The sequence below is a fragment of the Leucoraja erinacea genome, unplaced genomic scaffold (assembly GCF_028641065.1).
Source record: "Leucoraja erinacea ecotype New England unplaced genomic scaffold, Leri_hhj_1 Leri_64S, whole genome shotgun sequence".
NCBI classification, from domain to species: Eukaryota; Metazoa; Chordata; class Chondrichthyes; order Rajiformes; family Rajidae; genus Leucoraja; species Leucoraja erinaceus.
Genome location: NW_026576564.1, coordinates 87442 through 104256, shown reverse-complemented (window position 1 = coordinate 104256; position 16815 = coordinate 87442). Strand labels below are relative to the sequence as shown.

The 16815-nt window shown below is 60.8% G+C and overlaps 1 protein-coding gene across 1 annotated transcript in view; it reads right to left on the bottom strand.

Moving 5' to 3' along the window:
• lmbrd2b (LMBR1 domain containing 2b) overlaps positions 1 to 16214 on the bottom strand; it is a 28122-nt gene extending 11908 nt beyond the window's left edge. The window contains 5 exon segments of the mRNA XM_055631099.1: positions 7305 to 7414; positions 7416 to 7479; positions 7839 to 7926; positions 15873 to 16137; positions 16140 to 16214. Of these exon segments, the coding sequence (XP_055487074.1) occupies positions 7305 to 7414; positions 7416 to 7479; positions 7839 to 7926; positions 15873 to 16137; positions 16140 to 16175 (563 nt within the window). The 5' untranslated portion in view covers positions 16176 to 16214.
• Between the last annotated feature and the right edge of the window lie 601 nt (positions 16215 to 16815).

Sequence of the window (16815 nt, the reverse complement as noted above, 5' to 3'; positions counted from 1 at the left end):
CCTCTGGGATGGGGACCAACCTCTGTCCCCACAGGGATGGGGGAACCAACCCCCACCACCCTGTCCCAACCCCCCCTCCCCCCCCTCTGTCCCCAACCCCCCCTCTGGGGGATCTGTCCCAACCCCCTCTCCCCCCCCCTCTGGGGAACCCCCTCCCCCCCTCTAGTCCCAACCCCCCCCCCTACGGGGACCCACCTGGGGACCCCCCTCCCCCCCCACGCCGGGTACGGGGACCCCCTCCCCATGGGGATCTGGGGTCAAACCCACAGGGATCCCCCCGCCTCTGTCCCCAACCCCCCTCCCCCTCCCCCTGCCTCTGTCCCCAACCCCCCCTCCCCCCCCCACCCTCATGGGGAGCTCCCCCCCCCCCCCACATGGGGGACCTCCCTCTGGGGGATGGGGAATGGGGGTATGTCAAGACCAGGGATGGGGTTTGCAAGTGGGGTGGGGGATCAGGGTGGCAGGATGGGGCCAGGCCAAAGGGTGTGGGGAGGTGGATGCTGTGTCCAGGGGGATCTCGGAACTCCACCAGACCATGGGGAGCAGGTATGGGGAACAGGAACGGGGGGTGGGGACGTGGGAGCTGCTGGTGGGGGTATCATCTGCACTGGTACGGGCATGGGGGAGAGGGCATGGGGCTGGGGAGTAGGGGGTGGGGGTCCGGAGATGGGGGGGGGATGGGGAAGGAGTGGGGAGGGGGAGGGTTAGGTACGAGGATGGGGAGGGGTGACCACAATGGAGTCAGGGGTTACGGTTCCCCTGGGGGAGTCCGGGGTTGGGGATGGGGTTACAGGGGATGGGGGGGGGGTGGGGATGGGGGATGGGGGTACGGGGATGGGGGATGGGGGATGGGGATGGGGATGGGGGTAACGGGGATGGGGGTGGGGGGATGGGGATGGGGGGATGGGGGTACGGGGATGGGGGATGGGGGATGGGGATGGGGATGGGGGGATGGGGATGGGGTTACGGGGATGGGGATGGGGGTTGGGGATGGGGATGGGGGATGGGGGTTACGGGTCATGGGGTGGGGGGTAGGGGGATGGGGGATGGGGGGGGGGGGATGGGGGATGGGGGATGGGGATGGGGGGGATGGGGATGGGATGGGGGATGGGGATGGGGATGGGGGATGGGGGATGGGGGATGGGGATGGGGGACGGGGATGGGGGATGGGGATGATGGGGATGGGGGTGGGGATGGGGGATGGGGGTGGGATGGGGGGATGGGGATGGGGGATGGGGATGGGGGATGGGGATGGGGGATGGGGGATGGGGGACGGGGGATGGGGATGGGGGATGGGGATGGGGGGATGGGGGATGGGGACGGGGATGGGGACGGGGGATGGGGATGGGGGTACGGGGATGGGGGATGGGGGGGGGACGGGGATGGGGGGATGGGGGATGGGGGTATGGGGATGGGGAGGGGGTAGGGGATGGGGGTACGGGGATGGGGGGAATGGGGATGGGGGGATGGGGGATGGGGGTACGGGGATGGGGGGGATGGGGGTACGGGGATGGGGGATGGGGATGGGGGTACGGGGATGGGGATGGGGATGGGGGATGGGGGATGGGGGATGGGGGATGGGGATGGGGGATGGGGGATGGGGGTACGGGGATGGGGGTGGGGATGGGGGGATGGGGATGGGGGATGGGGGTACGGGGATGGGGGGGGGATGGGGGTGGGGGATGGGGGGGGATGGGGATGGGGATGGGGTACGGGGATGGGGGAGGGCGATGGGGATGGGGGTACGGGGGATGGGGGGTACGGGGATGGGGGATGGGGATGGGGATGGGGGTACGGGGATGGGGATGGGGGACGGGGATGGGGGATGGGGGGTACGGGGATGGGGGTACGGGGATGGGGGATGGGGGGGGGACGGGGATGGGGGATGGGGGTATGGGGGTAGGGGGGGGGATGGGGAGGGGGGATGGGGGATGGGGGATGGGGGTACGGGGATGGGGGATGGGGGTACGGGGATGGGGGTACGGGGATGGGGGAGGGGGGATGGGGGATGGGGGACGGGGATGGGGATGGGGGGTACGGGGGATGGGGGTACGGGATGGGGGTGGGGGTATGGGGGAGGGGGTGGGGGGATGGGGGGGGACGGGGGATGGGGGTACGGGGATGGGGGACGGGGATGGGGGATGGGGGTACGGGGATGGGGGGATGGGGGTACGGGGATGGGGGATGGGGGTACGGGGATGGGGATGGGGGGGGGATGGGGAGGGGAGGGGGGATGGGGGGTACAGGGGGGGGGATGGGGGTACGGGGATGGGGGGATGGGGGGGGGTACGGGGATGGGGGCTGGGGATGGGGATGGGGGATGGGGGTACAGGGATGGGGATGGGGGTACGGGGATGGGGGATGGGGGTACGGGGATGGGGGATGGGGGTACGGGGATGGGGATGGGGGGGGATGGGATGGGGGTGGGGGGAGGGGGGATGGGGGATGGGGATGGGGGTGGGGGATGGGGGTGGGGATGGGGGTATGGGGGGGGACGGGGAGGTGGGGGGATGGGGTACGGGGATGGGGGGATGGGGGTACGGGGGATGGGGGTACGGGGATGGGGGATGGGGGTACGGGGATGGGGGATGGGGGTACGGGGATGGGGGTACGCGGGGATGGGGGGGATGGGGGATGGGGGATGGGGGATGGGGGTACGGGGATGGGGGGATGGGGGGGGATGGGGGGTACGGGGATGGGGTATGGGGGTACGGGGATGGGGTATGGGGGGTACGGGGATGGGGGGGGGGATGGGGGGGGATGGGGGATGGGGGTACGGGGATGGGGGTACGGGGATGGGGATGGGGGATGGGGGATGGGGGTACGGGGATGGGGGTATGGGGATGGGGGTATGGGGATGGGGGTATGGGGGGGATGGGGATGGGGGTACGGGGATGGGGATGGGGGTACGGGGATGGGGGATGGGGGTACGGGGATGGGGGTTACTGGGGGTATGGGGATGGGGGATGGGGGTACGGGGATGGGGGAGGGGATGGGGGACGGGGGGGGTACGGGGATGGGGATGGGGGGATGGGGGATGGGGGTGGGGGGGATGGGGATGGGGGATGGGGGGATGGGGGTGATGGGGGTGGGGATGGGGGTACGGGGGATGGGGGGATGGGGGATGGGGATGGGGGATGGGGGATGGGGATGGGGGATGGGGATGGGGGATGGGGAATGGGGGATGGGGATGGGGGGGGGATGGGGATGGGGACGGGGGGATGGGGATGGGGGATGGGGGATGGGGGATGGGGGGATGGGGGTACGGGGATGGGGGATGGGGGACGGGGGGATGGGGATGGGGGATGGGGATGGGGGTACGGGGATGGGGATGGGGGTACGGGGATGGGGGATGGGGGATGGGGGATGGGGATGGGGGATGGGGATGGGGGATGGGGATGGGGGATGGGGATGGGGATGGGGTGGGGATGGGGGATGGGGGATGGGGGGTACGGGGGATGGGGGATGGGGATGGGGATGGGGGTACGGGGATGGGGGGGGGATGGGGGATGGGGAGGGGATGGGGGATGGGGGTACGGGGATGGGGGATGGGGATGGGGGGGGGGATGGGGATGGGGGTATGGGGGATGGGGGGTACGGGGATGGGGGATGGGGGATGGGGGGATGGGGATGGGGGATGGGGATGGGGGATGGGGATGGGGATGGGGGATGGGGATGGGGGATGGGGATGGGGATGGGGATGGGGGTATTATGATGGGGGATGGGGGGGGGGATGGGGGTACGGGGATGGGGGGGGATGGGGATGGGGAGTGGGGTATGGGATGGGGGATGGGGATGGGGGATGGGGGGGGGTGGGGATGGGGGAGGGGGGATACGGGGATGGGGGAGGGGATGGGGGGATGGGGATGGGGATGGGGGTGGGGATGGGGGATGGGGATGGGGAATGGGGGGGATGGGGAGGGGGGATGGGGAGGGGGAGGGGGGATACGGGGATGGGGGATGGGGATGGATGGGGGATGGGGATGGGGATGGGGGATGGGGGTACGGGGATGGGGGGAATGGGGAGGGGGATGGGGGATTGGGGATGGGGATGGGGGATGGGGGATGGGGATGGGGGATGGGGATGGGGGATGGGGGATGGGGGATGGTATGGGGGATGGGGCATGGGGGAATGGGATGGGGGATGGGGGATGGGGGATGGGGGAATGGGGAATGGGGATGGGGGATGGGGATGGGGATGGGGGTACGGGGATGGGGGATACGGGGATGGGGGATGGGGGATGGGGGATGGGGGTGGGGGGATGGGGGTACGGGGGGGATGGGGGATGGGGATGGGGATGGGGGGAGGGGGATGGGGGATGGGGATGGGGGGGGGAATGGGGATGGGGGTGACAGGGGGATGGGGGGTACGGGGATGGGGGATGGGGATGGGGGATATGATGGGGATGGGGGAACGGGGATGGGGGTATGGGGATGGGGATGGGGGGATGGGATGGGGGTACGGGGATGGGGGATGGGGGGATGACGGGGGATGGGGGATGGGGTATGGGGATTGGGGATGGGGCCATGGGGAGGGGGGATGGGGAGATGGGGGTACGGGGATGGGGGTACGGGATGGGGGATGGGGGTATGGGGATGGGGGTACGGGATGGGGATGGGGGGGGATGGGGGATGAGGGATGGGGGTAAGGGGGGGGGGGGGGACGGGGATGGGGATGGGGGAACGGGGATGGGGGATGGGGGATGGGGGGATGGGGGTAGGGGATGGGGATGGAGGGACGGGGATGGGGGGGGGGTATGGGGATGGGGGGATGGGATGATGGGGATGGGGGATGGGGGATGGGGGTGGGGGATGGGGGAGGGGGATGGGGGATATGGGATGGGGAGGGGGGAAGGGGATGGGGATGGGGATGGGGATGGGGGTACGGGGATGATGGGGGATATGGGGATGGGGGGATGGGGGATGGGGGATGGGGGATGGGGGGATGGCGGGGATGGGGGTACGGGGATGGGGGTAGGGGGATGGGGGGATGGGGATGGGGGGATGGGGATGGGATGGGGGATAGGGGGGGGATGGGGGATGGGGGATGGGGGGATGGGGATGGGGATGGGGGATGGGGGAATGGGGATGGGGATGGGGGGGGACGGGGATGGGGATGGGGGATGGGGATGGGGGAGGGGGATGGGGATGGGGGGATGGGGATGGGGATGGGGATGGGGGGGATGGGGGATGGGGATGGGGAGGGGGTACGGGGATGGGGATGGGGGTACGGGGATGGGGATGGGGGTACGGGGGGGACGGGGATGATGGGGATGGGGATGGGGGGGGGGGTACGGGGATGGATGGGGTATGGGGGGGGGGGGGATGGGGGTTATGGGGGGGGGGATGGGATGGGGGGGGGAAGGGTACGGGGATGATGGGGGATGGGGGGGATGGGGATGGGGGTGGGGGATGGGGATGGGGATGGGGGATGGGGGTACGGGGATGGGGATGGGGATGGGGATGGGGGTACGGGATGGGGATGGGGATGGGGGTACGGGGATGGGGATGGGGATGGGGATGGGGGTACGGGGATGGGGGATGGGGGATTGGGGATGGGGGGTACGGGGGATGGGGGTACGGGGAAGGGGATGGGGATGGGGGTGGGGATGGGGATGGGGGTACGGGGGATGGGGATGGGGATGGGGGTACGGGGATGGGGATGGGGATGGGGATGGGGGTACGGGGATGGGGATGGGGATGGGGGGGTACGGGGATGGGGATGGGGATGGGGGTCACGGGGATGGGGGGTACGGGGATGGGGATGGGGATGGGGGTACGGGGATGGGGGTACGGGGATGGGGGTATGGGGATGGGGATGGGGGTACGGGGATGGGGATGGGGATGGGGATGGGGGATGGGGATGGGGATGGGGATGGGGATGGGGATGGGGGTACGGGGATGGGGATGGGGATGGGGATGGGGATGGGGGAACGGGGATGGGGATGGGGGTACGGGGATGGGGATGGGGGTACGGGGATGGGGGATGGGGATGGGGGTACGGGGGGATGGGGATGGGGGATGGGGATGGGGGTAGGGGATGGGGATGGGGGATGGGGATGGGGATGGGGATGGGGGTACGGGGATGGGGATGGGGATGGGGATGGGGGATGGGGGAAGGGGATGGGGATGGGGGGTACGGGGATGGGGATGGGGGGTACGGGGATGGGGATGGGGGTACGGGGGATGGGGATGGGGGTACGGGGATGGGGATGGGGGTACGGGGATGGGGATGGGGGGTACGGGGATGGGGATGGGGGTACGGGGATGATGGGGGTACGGGGATGGGGATGGGGGATGGGGATGGGGGTACGGGGATGGGGATGGGGGATGGGGATGGGGATGGGGGTACGGGGGATGGGGATGGGGGATGGGGGTACGGGGATGGGGGTACGGGGATGGGGATGGGGATGGGGGGACGGGGATGGGGGGACGGGGATGGGGGATGGGGGTACGGGGATGGGGATGGGGGTACGGGGATGGGGATGGGGGTACGGGGATGGGGATGGGGGGTACGGGGATGGGGGGTACGGGGATGGGGATGGGGGATGGGGATGGGGGTACGGGGATGGGGATGGGGGTACGGGGATGGGGATGGGGGATGGGGGTACGGGGATGGGGGATGGGGATGGGGGTACGGGGACGGGGATGGGGGATGGGGGTACGGGGATGGGGGTACGGGGATGGGGGGATGGGGATGGGGGTACGGGGATGGGGATGGGGGTACGGGGACGGGGATGGGGGATGGGGGTACGGGGATGGGGGTACGGGGATGGGGGATGGGGATGGGGGTACGGGGATGGGGATGGGGGTACGGGGACGGGGATGGGGGATGGGGGTACGGGGATGGGGGATGGGGGATGGGGATGGGGATGGGGGTACGGGGACGGGGATGGGGGATGGGGGTACGGGGATGGGGGATGGGGGATGGGGATGGGGATGGGGGATGGGGGTACGGGGATGGGGGTACAGGGATGGGGGATGGGGATGGGGATGGGGGTACGGGGATGGGGATGGGGGTACGGGGATGGGGGATGGGGGATGGGGGATGGGGATGGGGATGGGGGTACGGGGATGGGGGGATGGGGGTACGGGGATGGGGATGGGGGTACGGGGATGGGGATGGGGGTACGGGGATGGGGATGGGGGTACGGGGATGGGGGTGGGGATGGGGGTACGGGGATGGGGATGGGGATGGGGGTACGGGGATGGGGATGGGGGTACGGGGATGGGGGTGGGGATGGGGGTACGGGGATGGGGATGGGGATGGGGGTACGGGGATGGGGGATGGGGGATGGGGGTACACTGACCAGTCTAGCCGCAGGCCGGGGTGTACGGCCACGTAGATGAGCAGGCTGCCGAAGATGAGCAGGTAGGTGCCGTAGTAGATGGCGTTCTCGATCAGAGCCGTGCGCAACCTTGCCCGCCATGGAGAACGCTCCAGACCGAGCATACGACTGCATGAAGGGCAGCAGGATCCTGCAACACATCACACACGTGAACACGCTACACACACGTGACACGCTACACACACGTGAACACGCCACACACACGTGTCGACACCGCACACACAGAAGGGAGGGGAAGGAGGAGGGAGGAGAGAGAGTGAGAGAGAGATAGAGAGAGGTAGAGAGAGGGGGAGGGGAGGGGAGGGAGAGGGAGGGGGAGGGAGGGGAGGAGGGAGGAGGGGAGGGAGGGAGGGAGAGGGAGGGGGAGGGGAGGGAGGGGGAGGGAGGAGGGGGGGGGGGGAGAGAGGGAGGGGGGGAGGGAGGAGGGAGAGTGTGGAGGTAGCAGCAGGACAGGGCAGGGGAGTGTTGTCCAGTCTCCAGCCAGCTCACCAGGTGAGGAACTGTGACGTCCAGTAGACCACTCGCCAGAAGACGGGCAAAATGCCGTCGGGGATGTAGCTCCATGGCCTCACACACACTCCGGAAACGGCTGCAAACCCCGCACTGCTGGGGAGAGAGAGAAAATGGGTCCAGTGTACCAGCACCGCTGGAAGAGTCAAGAGAGTTTCATTGTCATGTGTCCCAGATAGTACAATGAAATGTTGCAGCACAACAGAATATGTAAACATAATACAGAACAGGAGGTAAAAGTTCAGTGTGCAGGGCTGCCAACATTGGGTGATGTTTGAGAGTGAGAAATTGCGAAGGAGCGCAGCGACCGAGGGGGGAGGGGGGAGGGGGGAGGGGTGCGGGAGGGGGAGGGGTGAGGGGTGCGGGGAGGGGGGTGCACCCTTCCTACGGTTGGGAGCTTTTGTATTCTTCAGCTTAAAATTGTGCATACTGTAGCGAGTCTTTTAACTTACACTTGAATGCAACATTTATGCTTTAAATTGGATTAGGCTAAATTACATTCCTAATTACATTCCACAGTAGAGCCAGGCTCTGATCAACAGGTGCAGCACATGAATGACATTAGTATATTCATGTATGGAAATCAGATTATAATTCATGCATATATATAGAGGAAAAAACCCCATAGAAACAAGGAAGGAGGTCAGACTTCCATCACTGTTCTGCACACATAAATCAATCAACCTTACCCTTTGACTATAGAAACAAGACAAAAATAATGCCACATATTCAACCAAGTATATGGTTCAATGAAATTAAGATATATATGTAAAACATATATATGTTTCAGGCCCACACCGACCAGCAATGTACCATACACCAGTTCCATCCAACACGCCAGAGACAATTTACAGAAGCCAATTAACCTGCAAACCTGCACTTCTTTCGGATGTGTCAGAAACCGGAATATCCAGAGAAAGCCCATGTGGTCATAGGGAGAATGTACAAATTCTGTACAGACAGTACCCGTAGTCAGGAACAAATCTGTGGTGCTGCAAGGCAGCAACTCTACCGCTGCTCCACCGTGCCACCCCATTCAATTATTTTTTCTGAAATATATTTATTATGGTGTCATGTCAATAAAGATAAACACATGATTCTGATTTCTGCCCTTAGTTGGATAACACACATCTCCAGTCACTGTGTTTTACATCTACATGGCTGTTTTTCAACCTCTTCAGTCTGAAGGTCTCAACCCAAAACGTCACCTATTCTTTCTCTCCAGAGATGCTGCCTGTCCCACTGAGTTATTCCAGTTTTTAGTTTCTATCTTCAGTTTAAACATCTGCAGTTCCTTCCAACAATCCTTGTTAAGTGAAACAGGTCCTATTCTCATAATATTATTAATCTCCAGGGGCACCGGGGAATTGGCCAGCCCTGCCGACAGTCTGTTCGTTTTGTTCATCTTTTGTTATTTTTAGTGTTTGTTAAAAGTTTGATTTAATGTACTTTGGTTTGTTTTATGTGGGGGGGGGGGGGGAAATCGGGGGAAACTTTTTTCCAGGTTCTTACCTTCCCGGAGATGTGATCATTTTTCAGATCACATTCTCTGGGCTCTGCAGCCGACCATCGCTGGAGCTGGAAGCCGCCACGGACTGGCGTGAGCCCCACCGCGGGGCGCGGACTTAACATCGGAGCGGATCCCTTGCCTGGGATCGCTCCCACCGCGGCCTGTGGAATTACCATCAAGGGCTCGCAGCCTCGGGAGAGGCAAGCCGGGAGCTCCAACGCTGCAGAAGGTTTGACCAGCCCCGACGCAAGGTTTGATCGCCCGGCGCGGGGGAGCTGACAACCCCCTGATGCAGGAGCTGAACGCCTCGACACGGAGGGCCCGAACACCACCGGCTATGGGAGTCAAGATCATCCCGTTAACGGGGACTCGAGGCCCCCAACCAAGGAAGAACACAAGGGAAGGACGAACTTTATTTCACCTTCCATCACAGTGAGGAATGTGTAGGAGTCACTGTGGTGGATGTTCATGTTAAAATGTGTTTTTGAGTCTGTTGCTTTTAATTGTATGACTGACCTGGCCAGTGAAATTCCTCGTATGTTGCAAAACATACTTGGCCAATCAAATCTGATTCTTATTCTGATCTCAACTAAGTCTTTTCTTCACCCCTGTTGCTGCAGACAATATGGTCCCAGTTATCAAATCTTTCTTCAAAGTGAAAAAAAAATTCCATCCCTGCCAATTTGTCCATAAATCGCCCCTGGATCCTCTCCAGAGCAATTTCACCTTTCTACAGTTGTCATAGTCTTACAGCATGGAAACAGGCCCTTCATCCCCACTTGTCCATGCTAGTCCCATTTATTCGCATTTGGCCCATATCCCTTTAAACCTTGTTTGTGCCAGTGTGTATGTAAAGGTGTGTATCAGTGTGGGTTAGGTTGTGTGTGAGAGTGTGTGTTAGGTTGTGTGTGAGAGTGTGTGTTAGGTTGTGTGTGTGAGTGTGGGTTAGGTTGCCTTTTGAGGCCGCTCCATTCTTTCAGCATATGACAGTCCCGCCATCCCGGGAATTAACCTTGTAAACCTACGCTGCACTCCCTCAATAGCAAGAATGTCCTTCTTCAAATTAGGGGACCAAAACTGTACACAATACTCCAGGTGTGGTCTCACTAGGGCCCTGTAAAACTGCAGAAGGACCTCTTTGCTCCGATACTCAACTTCTCTTGTTATGAAGGCTAACATGCCATTCGCTTTCTTCACTGCCTGATGGCCGTAGGGAAGAAGCTGTTCCTGAACCTGGACGTTGCAGGTTGCAGGCACCTGTACCTTCTTCCCGATGGCGGGGGAGAGGGGGAGGAGCAGAGGGCAGTGAGCAGTTTTCAAGAGTTAGATTTAGCTCTTAGGGCTGAGGGAATCAAGAGATATGGAGAAAAAGCCGGAATGGGGAACTGATTTTAGATAATCAGCCATGATCATAATGAATGGCGGTGCTGGCTGGAAGGGCCGAATGGCCTACTCCTGCACCTATTTTCTATGTTTCTCTGCCAGAGTGGGGATGGGAGAGCGTGGAGGGATGAACCATATTGAGAACACTGTAAACGTACATGCGTGCTTGCTGGTCCGTGGGACATTGTCAGATACTATCATTTCTGGAATGCTAAAGGAGGTTAGGACAGAGGGGAATGTAGATCCTGTAGTCACTGCGTTACATCTGTCACGCCTCTATCCACTTGGAATGGGCATTAAAAATAATTAGATACACATGTCCCCAGAACGGTGTGAAATAATCGATATGATTGTGCTTCCGCAGGGAATCGCGCCAGGCCCGTGGTTTAAGGGGAACGTTTGCAGATGCAATCTGCCTGGTCTGACAAATGGGACAAGTGCCTACCGTATTCTCAATATCTCTGTCAATTTTTAGCCAAAACACGTTGCTTCTCACCAGCGGCTTCATTCTCACACCAACAGCATCATACAAGTCCCAGAGTATGCACCCCCAGCCCCAACTACTCAACTGCCCCATCACATTTACAACCATGACAGGGGATCTTATAGAAACATATAACATTCTTTGAGGATTGGGCAGGCTAGTTGCAGGAAACATGTTCCCCATGTTGGGGGAGTCCAGAACCAGGGGGCCACAGTTTAAGAATAAGGGGCAGGCCATTTAGGACTGAGATGAAAAAAACATTTTCACCCAGAAAGTTGTGAATCTGTGGAATTCTCTGCCATGGGAGGCAGTGGAGGCCAATTCACTGGATGTTTTCAAGAGTTAGATTTAGCACTTTGGGCTAATGGAATCAATGGGATATGGGGAGAAAGTAGCAACTGAATATGAATAATCAGCCATGATCATATTGAATGGCGGTGCTGGCCCGAAGGGCCGAATGGCCTACTCCTGCACCTATTTTCTATGTTTATACAGCCATTGTGTAGGCTTGGTTCATGTTGACGGCTTGTACATGGTTGAACCTCAGGTTGTTGGGCCAACCAACCTGTAGAGCCCTTTTTGAGTCTACGCTCACCTTGTGTAAGAGCTGGCATTGTGATGGTCACGCACTAAACAAGAACTCTCAGGCACAAGGGTGGTCAGGTGACATCTGGATCATGTATGACAGAGAACTGACCAAACACCCAGAGAAGAGTGACATATCAACGGGTCGATGGTCAAGAACTTCAAATTCCGGGGCGTTCATATTTCCGAAGATCTCTCCTGGTCCCAGTACACTCATTGCAATCATAAAGAAAGCACATCAGCTCTACTTCCTGAGAAGATTACGGAGAGTCGGTATGTCAAAGAGGAATCTCTCGAACTTCTACAGGTGCACAGTGGAGAGCATGCTGGCCGGTTGCATCGTGGCTTGGTTCGGCAACATGAGCGTCCAGGAACAGAAAAGGCTGCAACAAGTCGTAAACACTGCCCAGTCCATCATCGGTTCTGACCTCCCTATCATCGAGGGGATCTATCGCAGTCGCTGCCTCAAAAGGGCTGCCAACATCATCACAGACCCACACCATCCTGGCCACACACTCATCTCCCCGCTGCCTTCAGGTAGAAGGTACAGGAGCCCGAAATCTGCAACACCCATGTTCAGAAATAGCTCCTTCCCCACAGCCATCAGACTATCAAACACAACATCAAACAAACTATGAACTATAACAACCGATTGCACTTTATCTGTTTATTGATGTGTGTATATATATATATATATGGTACATGGACACACTGATCAGATCTGTACTGCTGACTACAATATCCTGTTGTGCTGCAGCAAGCAAGAATTTCATTGTCCTATCTGGGACACATGACAATAAACTCTCTTGACCTGACTCTTGAAGCACCCCTGGTGGACGATGCCATCGTTCAAGCAGGTGAAAGAACAGGTACAACACCAAGTGATGAAGGGCTTCCAAGTCTACAGACCTCTTCAGCGGCTGATCAAGAAGCTGCTCATCACATGCTTGATCGGTACCAGGCTGTATAACAGCAGCAGTCCTTTCACTGTCTTCCTATGTACAGTAGATTGTTTTGTTGTCCCCACCTAGATGAACCATGTTGAGAATGCAGGTGCCACAGCCCCACATAGTGTAGAGCAGTCACGGTGGTGCAGCAGTAGAGTTGCTGCCTTACAACAAATGCAGTGCCGGAGACCCGGGATCCATCCCGACTACGGGTGCTGTCTGTACGGAGTTTGTACGTTCTCCCCGTCACCTGCGTGGGTTTTCTCTGAGATCTTCCGTTTCCTCCCACACTCCAAACACGTCCAGGTTTGTACGTTAATTGGCTTGGTAAATGTAAAAAATAGTCCCTAGTGGGTGTAGGATAGTGTTAATGTGCGGGGATCGCTGGTCGGCGCGGACCCGGTGGGCTGAAGAGTCTGTTTACGCGCTGTATCTCTAAACTAAATACGCTCCAAACACAGCAGCCGTGTACATTATGTTAGCATTCATAGCAAAAGGATTTGAGTATAGGACCAGGGAGGTTCTACTGTAGTTGTACAGGGTCTTGGTGAGACCACACCTGGAATATTGTGTACAGTTTTGGTCTCCAAATCTGAGGAAAGACATTCTTGCCATAGAGGGAGTACAGAGAAGGTTCACCAGACTGATTCCTGGGATGTCAGGACTTTCATATGAAGAAAGACTGGATAGACTTGGCTTGTACTCGCTAGAATTTAGAAAATTGAGGTGGGATCTTATAGAAACTTACAAAATTCTTAAGGGGTTAGACACGCTAGATGCAGGAAGATTGTTCCCGATGTTGGGGAAGTCCAGGACAAGGGGTCACAGTTTAAGGATAAGGGGGAAATCTTGTAGGACCGAGATGAGAAATAAAAAATTCACACAGAGAGTGGTGAATCTGTGGAATTCTCTGCCACAGAAGGTAGTTGAGGCCAGTTCATTGGCTATATTTAAGAGGGAGTTAGATGTGGCCCTTGTGGCTAAAGGATCAGGGGGTATGGAGAGAAGGCAGGTACAGGATACTGAGTTGGATGATTAGCCATGATCAGATTGAATGGCGGTGCAGGCTCGATGGACCGAATGGCCTACTCCTGCACCTATTGTCTATGTTTCTATGTACAGTACGTACACGTGTGTTTGTTTGTCTGTCACACAGTGCGTCGGTCTGTGTGGCCGATCCGAGCGGATGGCTTTCCGTGTGACGTGTTCCGTGTGCGGCAGCTCTCACGTGCTTGGTCCCCGTCTGATCTGGCGCAACGGAATAAAGCCTGGTGGTCTTGCCCCGCGCACACGTAACAGAGGGGGAGTGGGGGGTTACCTGGGTGAGGTGTTGCTGGAGATGCCCGTGGGGGGCTGTGTGGAGTTGGGGGCCACGGTGGGAGACAGCTTCCTGTTGTCCACGATACATTGTTTGTAAATGGTCTAAAACACAGAGACAGGCCGTCAGTTCCCCACAAACCAGCCCTGTGCACGGGGAGCGGGGGGGGCAGTGTGGGGTCAGTGTGTGGGGGAGGGGTCAGTGAGTGGGGGATGGGGTCAATGTGTGGGGTGTCAGTGTGTGGGGTCAGTGTGTGGGGGTGGAGTCAGTGTGTGGGGGAGGGGTCAGTGTGTGGGGGTCAGTGTGTGGGGTCAGTGTGTGGGGTCAGTGTGTGGGGGGGGGGTCAGTGTGTGGGGGAGGGGTCAGTGTGTGGGGTCAGTGTGTGGGGGAGTGGTCAGTGTGTGGGGGAGGGGTCAATGTGTGGGGGGGTGAGGTCAGTGTGTGGGGTCAGTGTGTGGGGAGGGGGTCAATGTGTGGGGGAGAGGTCAGTGTGTGGGGGAGGGGTCAGTGTGTGGGGTCAGTGTGTGGGGGGGTGGGGTCAGTGTGTGTGGGTCAGTGTGTGGGGGAGGGGTCAATGTGTGGGGGAGAGGTCAGTGTGTGGGGGAGAGGAGGTCAGTGTGTGGGGGAGGGGTCAGTGTGTGGGGTCAGTGTGTGTGGGGGTGGGGGTCAGTGTGTGGGGGTGGGGTCAGTGTGTGGGGTCAGGGTGGGGTGTGTGGGGTCAGTGTGTGTGGGGGAGGGGTCAGTGTGTGTGGGGGAGAGGTCAGTGTGTGGGGGGGAGGGGTCAGTGTGTGGGGGTCAGTGTGTGGGGTCAGTGTGTGGGGTTCAGTGTGTGGGGTCAGTGTGTGGGGTCAGTGTGTGGGGAGGGGTCAATGTGTGTGGGGGAGAGGTCAGTGTGTGGGGTCAGTGTGTGGGGGAGGGGTCAATGCGTGAGGGCAGTATGTGGGGTCAGTGTGTGGGGTCAGTGTGTGGGGGAGGGGTCAATGCGTGGGGGCAGTGTGTGGGGGTCAGTGTGTGGGGTCAGTGTGTGGGGAGGGGTCAGTGTGTGGAGGGATGGGGTCAGTGTGTGGGGGAGGGGTCAGTGTGTGGGGGAGGGTCAGTGTGTGGGGTCAGTGTGTGGGGGTCAGTGTGAGGTCAGTGTGTGGGGGGAGGGGTCAGTGTGTGGGGTCAGTGTGTGGGGAGGGGGTCCAGTGTGTGGGGTCAGTGTGTGGGGGAGGTGGTCAGTGTGTGGGGTCAGTGTGTGGGGGAGGGGTCAGTGTGTGGGGGAGTGGTCAGTGTGTGGGGTCAGTGTGTGGGGGGAGGGGTCAGTGTGTGGGGTCAGTGTGTGGGGTCAGTGTGTGGGGGTCAGCGTGAGGTCAGTGTGTGGGGAGGGGTCAGTGTGTGGGGTCAGTGTGTGGGGAGGGGGTCAGTGTGTGGGGGAGTGGTCAGGTGTGTGGGGTCAGTGTGTGGGGGAGGGGTCAGTGTGTGGGGTCAGTGTGTGGGGGAGGGGTCAGTGTGTGGGGGGAGGGGTCAGTGTGTGGGGTCAGTGTGTGGGGGAGGGGTCAGTGTGTGGGGGTGTGGTCAATGCGTGGGGGCAGTGGGGGGGGGTCAGCGTGAGGTCAGTGTGGCGGGAGGGTAGAGATTGGCGAGTTGTGATGGGGGTGGGGTGAGTGGGAGTACCGGGTGCGTTTTACCGTGGTGATGGGGGAGGGGGGTTACCGTGGTGACAGGGTTACTGTGGTGATGGGGGAGGGGTTACCGTGGTGACGAGGGGGGGCTACCGCGGTGATGGGGGGGAGGAGGGGGTTACCGTGGTGATGGGGGAGAGGGGTTACCGTGGTGACGAGGGGGGGGCTACCGCGGTGATGTGGGAGGGGTTACCGTGGTGACGAGGGGGGGGGCTACCGCGGGTGATGGGGGGGGGGAGCAGGGGTTACCGTGGTGACGTCGAGCGGCAGGATGATGACGATGAGGAAGCAGAGGTACCAGGCCAGCAGCGTGGCCACCGTCACCAGCCGGTGCTGCCGGCTAAAGTCAGCGTATCGCCACAACACCAACACAGCCAGCACGAACACACCACCACCACGTCCAACGCCAACACCAAACCACTCATCCTGAACACCAGCGGGTGAGGGGGGTGAGAGGGAGGGGGGGGAGATGGGGGGAGGGAGGGGGAGGGGGAGGTGGGGGAGGGGCAAAGAGGGAGACAGAGAAGGAAGGGAGGAAGGGAGAGAGGGAGAGAGAGAGAAGGGAGAGGAGGGAGACAGAGAGAGACAGAGAGAGACAACGAGAGACAGAGAGAGACAGGGACAGGGAGAGGGAGAGGGGGAGGGTGGGGGAGTCAGAGAGAGAGGAGGGCGGTGGGGGAGAGAGGGGGAGAGGGAGAGAGACAGGGAGAGGGCGAGGGAGTGGGAGCGGGGGGGGATAGGGAGGTGAGAGAGAGGTGGGGGGAGAGGGGGGGGGGGGGAGTCAGTCAGTCGCTGGAGTTTATAGTCCAATCCCCGTAAACGGGTGGAGTCTGTCGGCAAGGCTGTGGGAAAATAAACAGAATGAATGAGTGCAGGGCCCAGAGTGAGGGAATAGTGATAGTGCACAGCAAGGACAGTCATGTTTCAACAAGACATCAGGGGATCAGCTCGTTTAGTAGTTTAGTTTGGAGATACAGCACGGAAACAGGCCCTTCGGCCCCACCGAGTCCGCACCGACCAACGATCCCCGCATACTAACACTATCCTACACACACTAGGGACAAT